The sequence below is a fragment of the Patagioenas fasciata genome, chromosome 6 (assembly GCF_037038585.1).
Source record: "Patagioenas fasciata isolate bPatFas1 chromosome 6, bPatFas1.hap1, whole genome shotgun sequence".
Lineage (NCBI taxonomy): Eukaryota > Metazoa > Chordata > Aves > Columbiformes > Columbidae > Patagioenas > Patagioenas fasciata.
In genome coordinates this window covers 32,555,867-32,566,212 of record NC_092525.1, presented here as the reverse complement: position 1 = coordinate 32,566,212, position 10,346 = coordinate 32,555,867, and the positions used below count along the sequence as shown (strand labels likewise).

The window sequence follows — 10,346 nt, the reverse complement described above, 5'->3', positions numbered from 1 at the left end:
GCCTCCCCCGTCTTCATCACCGCCTGCCGGCAAGCGCCGAGGAAGGAGACCCCGAAATCCCTGAGGACGAAAGGTTCCCCTTCCTGCCCGGCCGAGTGCTGCCCCCGGCAGCCCCGGGCTGCGCTGCCCCGCCCGGGACCAGGCAGGAAGCTCCCGGGGGAAGGTCGGGACGGTCCCGGCGGTGCCAGAAGGGCCGGGCCGGGCCAGCCCGCGCCACCCGGAGCTGTCCGTGGTGCTGAGGGCTCAGAGCTGGCGTCTCCCGGGGCCGGAGCAGCCCCACTCCGTGCGGGCCGTTGTCTGGTGCGTGGGGCAAGTTACTCTGCGAGCTGCCGCGTCCTTATGTGTCACACACTGCTCTTCCACAGCCTAACGGTTTGTTTCCACGCTCAGCTCGCCAGGTCTGTTCCGGCGGGTGCCGGAATTCCCGCGGTTTAAGGCTCAGGGAGCCCACTCATCTGTCAACAGATGGATTTGTTTATTTTGTTTACATCCACTTTCACGGACGAGAACAGGTCCTGGCCAGAGCTGGAGAGAGATCGGGACTGCAGGAATTCAGCAGCTCGACACCAAGTCTGGCGTTGGCCGCGGGGAAAGCAGCTCTCTGGGGAGGAAAGGGGACAAAACCCGAACGGCGCGGCTGAAAGGCACGGCCGTCAACGGCGTCGAACCGCCAGTGGTGTCCGGTCCTGCGCCATGCCCCGCGCTGGGCCAGGCGGCCGGGAGAAGACCCCGCGCAGCCCGGCCCATCGCCCGGCTCTTTGTCCTGCTGCAGCGCACTGAAATGCGTGTTCATATGCCGGGTTTTTTCAAACAAGCAAAGGACCCCTTTCCTGCAAGGCTGCTCCGGTTGATCAGCCTCAGACCTGTCCCCGGGTAGGGTCCTTCAAAGTGCAAACGGGGAGCAGGAAGAAGGACTTACATTTCCAGTCCTGCTTCCTAAATGGGGAAAGGAAAAGTGAAAGGGAGCAATTCCTGCTCTGAACCTCCTCCCGCTCACATGCACTTTCCACTTGGATCTGGAAATAGCTTTCAGGGGGATGTCAGGGTTCCTCGCACCCTCCTCTGGCAGGCTTTGCTTCAGGCACCGTCCGACACAGCAGCTGCAACCCTCCCAGCCCGGCCGCGCCCCCCTCTCCTCGTTTGCTCTCCTACTTGCAAGCCCCTGCCCGCTGCCGCCCCCAAAGCACCGGAACCCCCTGCTCAGGCAGGCTCCCCTCGGCATCGGGGCCGGCCCTGTTCGGGAGGGGAGAGTTGGGGGACACTCCATCCATTTTGCATTAACTTTCCTTCCTTATTCTCACTACTTTTCACGGTGTTTGTACAGTCAAAACCGAGCACCGACTTAGCCATCGAGAAGAACAACGAGCTGGGACCAGCTTCTCCAGCTGGATCGCCTCCTTTCGGGAGACAACAGCTTAGGATTCGTTGTTTAGACTCAGGAGAGGGCCCTAAACAAGCCCAGATTTCCTACCTCCTTCCCCAGCCCGGATAAGATGCATTTCCCGGGAAAACCACGGCGGTGAGGCGGAGCAGGTGTGCTGCCCTGGCCACTCGGGGCCCCGCTCCCGGGTCGTTCCTGCCGCAGGTAATTTGGGGGCCGTGGCAGAGACGCGGGGGAATAGTCAGCGGCCGCCGCAACACGGACAGAAAACTAAGTGGGCGTTCCCGAGCCGCTCCCCTTTTGTTAGATCAAGGCAGAGGTCAATATGGTTTTAACGCGAATTTATTAGCAGATAAATCAGCAAGCCGCTCGCTAATTAGCAAAGCCCAAATAAACGTGCCCGGAGGCTTCTCCTTTTTTTTCCTTCCCCCCCCCTTTTTTTTCTTTCTCTCTCGAAAGAAATGAAACCACGAGGGAAAAAAAATTTAAAAAAAAATAAAAAAGGAAAGCCAAACCCTCAGAGAAGATAATATTGGACATTATGAATGTTTTATAGGTAATTACTGTATAACTTTCTAATTTCGCAGAGGGGTGTTCACCTCCAAAGGCTGGGGCCAGAGCCGTCCCCAGAGGCCGGTGAAGGGTCACGGCCCCCAGACGCGACCCGCACTCCCTCTCCGGTTCCCTCTCCCCCTGTGGAACCTGGTGGCCCGGGCCGGCATAGGGAAGAGAGGCGTTTGGGAGGGAAGCTGTCTGCCACGGGAAGCGGGGAACAGCAACAGAGATCAAAGGCCAACGGAGTTCGGGGTTTCCGTGTCCGCCGGGACCCTCCTGCCCTCCCTGCCTGTTTCCCCTCCTTACTCACCCCGTCCGCCGGCGCCCGCTGCCTGTCCCAGCTCGGTGCGAAAACAGCTACCGGGCCGGGGCAGCGTCCCCAAGCCCGGCAGGGCCCCACCGCGCCCCCAGGAACCGGAACCATGACCAAAGCCAACCCGGGCCGCCCGCTGCCTTCCTGGGAAAGCCGCTACTGCCCTGCCCAGGTGCTTAAAATAGCGGCGAGGGGCAGAACACCTTGGCGAGGGTTTGTTTTTCCTTTAAAATACAGATCGAGACAAACAGCACCGGTTAGGAAACAACAAGCCTAACATTATTAAAAAAAAAAAAAAAAAAAAAAAAAAAAAAAAGGCAAAACCAAAAAGTGGCATTTGCCTTTTCTACTCCAAATTTCTTGCATTCTCGTCACGGGGAAAATTAGCTACCTTGAATGGCCACGTTTGTTAGAAAAAAAGATAAAGTTTATTTCTTTTTTTTTCTTTTTTTTTTACTGTAATTCTTCGGTCACAAAAAAAAAAAAACCTATATTTTGTCATCTAAGCATTTATTTTACTGAATCCAAAAAAGACATGAAAAGGAAGAGGGGAAAATCACGTCCGTTCGTTTTAAACTAACGCATAGAAGTGATTTTTTTTTTTCCTTTTTGGACAACATATAATAAATATGATATAGCACTCAGCACTCGGTCTGTACAATTCTGTTCTCATTAGGGAGCATGCCACTTTTCAATAAGAAAAACAAACAAACAAACAAAAACTAATGAGAAAAATCAGTGCAAAGTTCTCCGTTCCCCCGATCTTCTCTGCCGGGCGGGGGTCGAGGCGCTCTCATTCCCTCCGTCCTCCACAGCCGTTAGTCTCTTCGGCGGGCTCGGGCTCCCTTTCCCTCTCCTCCTCCTCCCCCTCCGTCCCTCTCTCTCTCCGAGCTCCAAGTCCTGCCTCGCAGGAGCCGAGGTCGGCGGGTCGCCCCGCGGCTCTGCCCGCCTTCCCCCGCGTGTGGTCGTTTCACTTACGGGCTCGGCTCTGGGTTCACGGTTCAAGAGTCCCTGCTCTGACTGATCGCCTCCCTCGGTGGCCGGTGGCTGCCTGCAGAAACTCCTGCCCCTCGGCTTCCGCTCTCTTCCTTCTCTGCGGTGCTGGGGCTTGTTTGGGGACGGGGAGGGGAAGGGCTCGTTGCGGGGACTGCGGTGCCGCTTCACCGGGGGTGCGGGGTGCCGGGCATGGGGTTAGCCAGGGGGTTGAGGGCCGGCTGCCCGCCGGGCCCCAGCCCGTGGATCAGCACCCGCGGCACCAGCGGCCGCTGCAGCTGGGGGTGCGGCGCGGGGGGAGTCCGGTACATGCTGCTGTACATGGCCGCGGCCGCCGCTGCCGCCGTCGTGCTGTCCATGCTTCCCAGCAGGCTGGGGTGGTAGAAATAGGGTGAGGGGAACATCCTCTGCAGGGCCGAGTAGTTCCCGGCCTCGGCCAGCAGCTCCAGGCCCACCGCCGTCTGCCGCTTCCACTTCGTCCTGCCGGGGGGGAACAAGAGGCGGCTGCAGGGCGGGCGCCGCTACGGGGCACCCGGCCGGGTTCCATGGGGGTCCGCTGACAGCCTCCGCCTCTCCTTGGCACGGCCCACCAGCCCTGCGGGCCCCCGCACGGCGCGAGCCCCCGGCCGTACCCGGCTCTCCCTCCACCCCCCGCAATCCCGACACATGCACACGGCAACTCCGGCCAAATTAATAACCACAGCACACGGTTAGATCGCAGCGCGATGACACTAATGTTTTGCGACAGAATTAGGGTGGCTGCAACCGTATGTAATGAGACAGAAAATTACGGCAGCGGTGACAGGGGCCCGACCTCCCAGCCCGCGGCCGGGGAAGGCGCGGGGCAGCCGCCGGGAAGTTCCCGCATCGCCTCAGGCTCCCGCGGGCAGCAGCAGAGCAGAGCCCGCCCGCCCATCCCCCCGGCTTTCCGGGAAGCCCCGGGACCACCGGAGCCAGCCTTACCTCCGGTTCTGGTACCAGGTTTTCACCTGCGTGTCGGTGAGGTTGAGGGCGGCGGCCAGGTCCATGCGATCCTGCACACTCAGGTACTTCTGCCGCTCGAAGCTTCGCTCCAGCTGGTTGAGCTGGTGGTCGGAGAAGGCGGTCCGCGCCTTTCGCGGCTTCTTGGCCCGCACCGGTGGGCTGTCCCGGCTGCTGCTGATTTCCCGGTCGCCCTCCTCCTTTGTCCCTGCGAGCGAGCCGAGGCATGGTGAGGGCCGGCAGGACACCCGCTCGGCCCCCGCCCCGCCGCCGTTACCGGGCCCCGCTGCTCCCTCCCCGGGGGCTCCTCCGGAGCATAGGGGAAACGCGCGAATACGGGGAGGAGCGGCGAGCACATTCGGGGGATGGCGGGATTTACACTCTCCTCTTGCCAGCTTTCGTTATTTTCTCGCCCTCTCTCCCCGACCCGAAATGCCGGGAAATCGATATGTCAGTCCGGCTCCACTCGGGCCCGGGTTTGTGGCGCTCCTTGATCTTCCCCGCAGGAAGAACAATAATCTCTCTAATTGACCCACTGGGGAGGTTGGTGAACACAAAAAATGACCAGACCAGACTGTACATCTGTTTTGGGCACTCTTATGCTAATGCTAAAAGAGCAAAATGAGCGGCACACACGGGCATCTCTCTGCTTTTCATCCTAGCAAAAATATCTCAATGGGGTAAAATTAGAAAAATGTGTCGTGTCGCCTCTCGGCTGAACTGGACTGTCTGCGAGCAAAATAGCCCCCATCCCTGTCTCCCCTTCACTCACTCTTTTTCTTCCTTCCTTTCCTTTCCTTTCCCCGCGCACATATCACTGTTTTCATTTACAAACGCCGCACCGCAGGGGCTTCCTAATTTACACGAAATTCGTAATTTAAAAAATCATAAAAGACAGATAAATAAACATTCCTATTCCTGTTCGGGGAAAACACGGGTATTTTGCAAAACGCACAAAGCCCTCCAACCTTCCGTGGCCTATCACGAGTCGATTTTTAAAATTATTATTAGTTTATTTTTAATTAAAAGTTTTTTTCGTTTATTTTATATTGGCTATTAGTGAAGTGGTATTTTTCTCATTTTTATTTTAGATCGAATTAGCAAAAAATAAAAGGCTGAAGGAAGCAAGTGCAGCTGAGCCGCCGATTCTTAGAAAGCCGGAGAATCAGTTATGCTCATTTGCATTAAAAATAAATATATTCAGGTTTCCAACGCTATCCCACTGCTCCGGCTATTTCCTTAAAAACAAGGGAGTTAAATAAAAAACAGTAGTAAAGGCCGCCAAAGAGAGAGGGGTAAAAAGCGCGATTTCTTTTCTTACCGATCTGAAACCCACGATAGTGAGAATCACCGACAAGCCCCGGCAGAGCGGAGCGCTCATATCGCAGATTTTCCCCCGATTTTTTCGTTTCACCGATGCGTCCGACCGCCGCGGCCCCGGTTTTAACGGCAGTCGAGACGCTGCGGGGCTGGGCCGGGCGTACTCACCGTGGCATTTGATGTCGCCCTGCGTGTCTTCGCGCTTGTCGAGCTTGGCTTTGCTGTCCTCCTGTTCGAGTTTGGGCCTGAAGCTCTCTGGGGCCGCACTGCCCTCCTGCTTGGGAGTGTGATGGGGAGAGGGGACGCTGGTACTGTAAGGTGCACACGCCGCTAGCGGTTTGCTGTCGCCCAAAATGTCCTTAATTAAAAAAGAAGATGTGGAAGTCCTGGGGCCTGAGCTGGCCGAACCCAGCTGAGGCGGCGGCGGCTGCGGGGGCGACGACTGCAAATTCGGCGGCGGTGGCGGGTGCGGGCCGAGGTGGAGGTGGTGCGGCGGCGGCGGGAGGCTCTCCGCAACTCCCAGGTGCGGCTCGGGGTGCTCCATGCTCACCGAGATGGGCGACGAGGGCGCCGTACCCACCGTATCGATCTCCGAGCAGGGGGACGGCGTGGCCTGGCTCCTAAAATCCGCCGGCCGGCCGTCGCCGTGGGGGCGAAAGTCTCCGTTCATGACTCCGGGGCTGCCGGTGCTGCTGCCCGATAGGATAGTGTCTATCCCGAAGCTGGACCCGCTCGGCCCCTCCATGGCGGACCGCTTAGCGCCGTGCCCGCATCCCCGGGGGCGGCCGCGGGGGTCGCACTGAAGGTGGAGGAAAAGGAGGGGAAACGAAGCGGGTTACCCAAACCCGCGCACCGGCGGCGCGAGCGGCACTAACGCGGGGACCCCGCTGAGCTCTGCATCGCCGCTGGGCCGGTTCACCGCTACCCAACTTTGTTGCGGGAAGTTGCGGGCACGGAGAGGGACGGACACCGGCCACTGCGGTGCGCCCGCCCGTGCCCACCGAGCTCGTCTCGGCGGTGGCGACTCCCCCCGTGACGTCACGGCCGCCGCATCCCCCCCGCCGTTTATTATAAACCCGGGCTTTTGCCGCCGCCGCTGCCCGTTCCCATTGGCGGAAGGCCGAGCGGGGGCTGACGCAGCGCAGGAGGCAGCCAATCAGCGGCGGCGGGGCCGGGCGCGGGACGGGGGGGCGCGCCGCACGCTCCCCTCCACCCCGCACCCGTCCCCTCCGCCTCGTCGGTCTCCGGTTCCCGGCCGCCGGATCGGATCCCCCGGAAAGCATCACTCGGTGTTCCCGGGACAGTTCCGTGGTTGAATGTCAGAGTAATGGGAAGTGCCAGTGACAAGGCGTCGTATTAATCCTGATGAAGTGGCGTGTCAACCTGATTAGCAGAGTAATTATCAATGTGGTAATGAATGATTTAGAGTTCTCGAAGTTATATTTTAGTACGAATTATCATTTCCAGGCCACTGTGAAGCCCACCCCGACGACTCCTCTACTGGCCCCCAGCAGCCCCGGGACCTAACCAGCCCCAAAACCAGCCGCTGCGTCCCCAGATCTCGGCGGTTCAAGGAGATGGGGAAGAGCAATGTGGGTGCAGGACAGGATTAAGGCAGGATAAGCTCAAGAAAGATTTTTAGGGTACGGGCGTTCAGTGACGGGACCAGGCGATGCCTTAGGCGTGGGGCTGCTGTCACCTTCGCCCCGCACACAACGGCTGCCTCGGTGATGGGAGCCCGCCACCGGCCTGTGGCCAGAAGTAGGAAAACCAGGATTCGAGGGTCTTCTAACCCCCTCCTTGCCCTGCCTGCCCCGTCCGGGAGTGCCCCGCTCGGTCCTGACCAGAGCTGCGCGCATGTGGTGGCAGCGCGGGGATGAGCCGTCCCGCTCAGAGCTACGGAGGGGTGCGAGGGGAGCATGAGGAGCACAAGAGACGCGGGGGAGAGCGGTGAGCTGGTAACTCGTTCAGGGTGGTCCGGTCCAAAGTGAGAGGCCGCAGCCCCGGGTTAGCGGTGCGGGATGAAGAGTCGCGCCCCGACAGGAAAGATGCCGATGCGGAGAGTGCCGCGGTCTTCTACTCCTCTTCCGGCGGCTTGAGATCGGTCTTCCTTCGTGGGGCAAGCCTCGTGGGTCCTCACCGCTAAAAATCGACAGGCCTTCCCTTGGATTCACTAGTGTCACACCCGACGCACAAGGTCCTTGCTGCGCGCCGCGGCCGGACAGGTCCCGGCCCGACTCCAACACTCATAAGAAGTTTTTCGACGGCAGGAGACCTTGTCTACGGGCAGCCCACTGCCCCGCTCCGCCCAACAGCTCCGCATCGCCGTCCGCCGCCCCGCGGGCAGGGAGCAGCCAGGTGCAGCGTTTGCCCCGGGGCTTTAGGTGCCAGTGCTGAGGCCAGAAGCTGGTGAGGGAGCCGAGGTGGTGAGCCCGGCGGAGATGCAGGGCCGCCCATGTCCGCTGGGCGGCGGTGGCGGCCGCCCCCGTTGTCCCCGACGGGCGCCCGGCGCTGCCGGGGCCGAAGGCAGCGCGGGTGCGGTCGCCCGGCTCAGAGAGGGGCTGGCAGCACGGCGGAGTGGCCTCTTGCCAGCGTGTCCCTATAGATCGGAGGGCTTGAAGGAACAAGGGGAGAAAAAGGGGACAGAAGAAAATGGGGGAAACTGAGAAGCAAGTGAAAGATCAGGAGACATTGAGTTTTTTTAAAGTAGCCTGCAAACACAGAGCCAGGTTTCCTGCAGTAGGAAAGGAGCCTGCGGCGGCCGCTTTTATCCTGCTGTCTTGGTTTGCAATTTACCAAAAGTATGTCCTAATTATCCCTAGGGGAATGAGCGATCCGGGATAATATGTTACACTAGCATAATCCTTTAACTCACAATACACTCTCCCGTCTCGGAATCGGGATTTAGGGCTTAAAGTCATGTTCCTGAAGAGTGAACACCTTTCATTTACCTCCTCCTATTTTTTAATCCTCGACTCCATTGTGCAAAAATATTCTGGGGGAAGCGGTGGCGAGGCTCGCCCCGGGCAGACGCTCTGCTCGCGGCCGGGGACCGCAGCAGCCCAGAGCACCGGCAACCTCGGCTTCTCCTGCTCCTCCAGCGAACACCTCGGACGGGTTGGGATTCCCAGAGGCCAGATCAACTCTACACTGGGGCATCCCACACAAGAGGCCTTCTACCTCCATCTGACCTCTTACGCAGGCGCAGAGGGCAGCGGGACTCTCCTTGCACTTGTTGCAGCCGGGGTGTATGTGGGACAGGTGTAGCCTTGTGTCACCTCAACTCCTGGCTGGTTGGCTGACCCCCCCTTCCCATCTCATCCCACCCGTCTGGCTGCAGGCAAAGCCCCAGAGCTGCCCCACCCCACTAAATCAGCAATAGCCGAATCAAAGCAATGAGCGAAGATGCCACTCAGGAGTCGGACGGCGCCTCGCTCATTAATTAGCAGGCAGCTAATCAGAGCGGCTCTTTGAGTGCTAATCAATGGCCCGATGGAGGCTGGGGGCAGCGTGCGGCGCGGACGGGGTATCATGTGCTGGGCTGGGGGGTGCTGCCTCACCAGGGGCAGCCGGGGCACTACGGACCGGCCCCGAGCTGCAACTGCCGCCTCTGCCCCACGGCCGGGGGAACCCGAGCAGCGGGGTGCGGGGCTCTGGCGGTTCATTCCGCAAAACAGCTCGGGGCTGGCGGGGCGTAGCCTCCCGGCCCCGGGTTTTGGAATTCTCCCCACCCGAATTTTGGAGTGCGATGGTGTTGGCTCAGTGGCAGCCTCGCAGCTCGTGGCGAGGGGGTGGGGAGGGGCAGAGGGGGTCGGGAGGGACCGAGCTCGTTGTACTGTGAAATTTAACAGTCTGAACATCCCTTTATTAAAAGCTGCTGCTTGACATTTACACTGTGCCAACATACTCGCCGTCTAATCCAGGCGAAAATATATTGTACCTCGGAGTAATTGGGGCCGTTGCAAGAGACGCTACAGAACGTTTCCCAGCGGGAACAAAACGGCGCGGAGCAGCGCAGAGCCAGGCAGGGAGCAGGAGCGGAGCGAGTGCGGACACGGTTCCTTCGTCCCCGGTCAGCCCCGCCGCGCCTGGGCGGCAGCTCTCAGCTGCCCTTCGCCTTTCCCTCCTTAAGGGAAAACATAATTTTTTTATTATTTTTTTTTTTTAGGCCAAGAAAGTTAACTTCCTGCTCAAAAAAAAAAAAATCAACGTTTAGTGCGACTGTTTTTCTTTTGTCAAATGTTTTCCCCGATGCAGGCTGAGGACATGATCAGAAATGCTCAGGGAGCAGAAAGCACATTGATTTCAGCTTGTTCTGTCCGCAGACAGGCCCTGACAAGGTTGTTAGAACAGTTGGGGAGGTCTCTACAATCACTTAATTACCAAAGCTGTCACTCAGGCGGGACGGGACTGGCCGCTCATGTGGCTGCGAGGAGCATTCCACTACTGGGTTTCCTCCTTGACGGATCTGTGCTGATGGCATTGCAAAATAATTATAGTGAATTTTCTGATGTGTGATTTTATACCAAGTTCATGCTTCAGAAAGGTAATCGGAAGGATGAGAAGGGTCAGTGCCATTTCAGATTACCTGAAGTCCAAGCGAAAGGGAAAGGGAAAAAAAAAAAGGGAAAAAAAAAAAGCCGAACCCAAGGAGCAGATAGGAGGGCTGCGAGGAAGGGGCACAGCGATGCGATTGAGAATTGCTGAAGGGTATTGCAAGCAATTCGTCAAACTGTGCAAGTGATTTCCTTCTGAGCCAACAAATGGCAGATTGATTTTGTCCAACGTAGGTTTAGCCACATT

The 10,346-nt window shown here is 58.6% G+C and overlaps 1 protein-coding gene across 1 annotated transcript; it reads right to left on the bottom strand.

Moving 5' to 3' along the window:
* Positions 1-2,742: 2,742 nt before the first annotated feature.
* BARHL2 (BarH like homeobox 2) lies at positions 2,743-6,565 on the bottom strand. The gene is made up of 3 exons (XM_065842582.2): positions 5,712-6,565; positions 4,206-4,431; positions 2,743-3,722 (listed from the first exon to the last, which is right to left on the bottom strand). Exons 1-3 carry the CDS (start codon positions 6,286-6,288, stop codon positions 3,410-3,412), a joined length of 1,116 nt encoding a protein of 371 aa, XP_065698654.1. The 5' UTR covers positions 6,289-6,565; the 3' UTR covers positions 2,743-3,409.
* Positions 6,566-10,346: the final 3,781 nt, after the last annotated feature.

Bases quoted from the DNA above. Each gene is read 5' to 3' on its own strand.
- BARHL2 (XM_065842582.2), bottom strand. From the start codon at position 6,288: ATGGAGGGGCCGAGCGGGTCCAGCTTCGGGATAGACACTATCCTATCG. The intron at 4,432-5,711 runs GTGAGTACGCCC...GCTCGCTCGCAG, and splicing joins GGGCGACATCAAATGCCACG to GGACAAAGGAGGAGGGCGAC. The intron at 3,723-4,205 runs GTAAGGCTGGCT...CCCCCCCGGCAG, and splicing joins ACCTGGTACCAGAACCGGAG to GACGAAGTGGAAGCGGCAGA.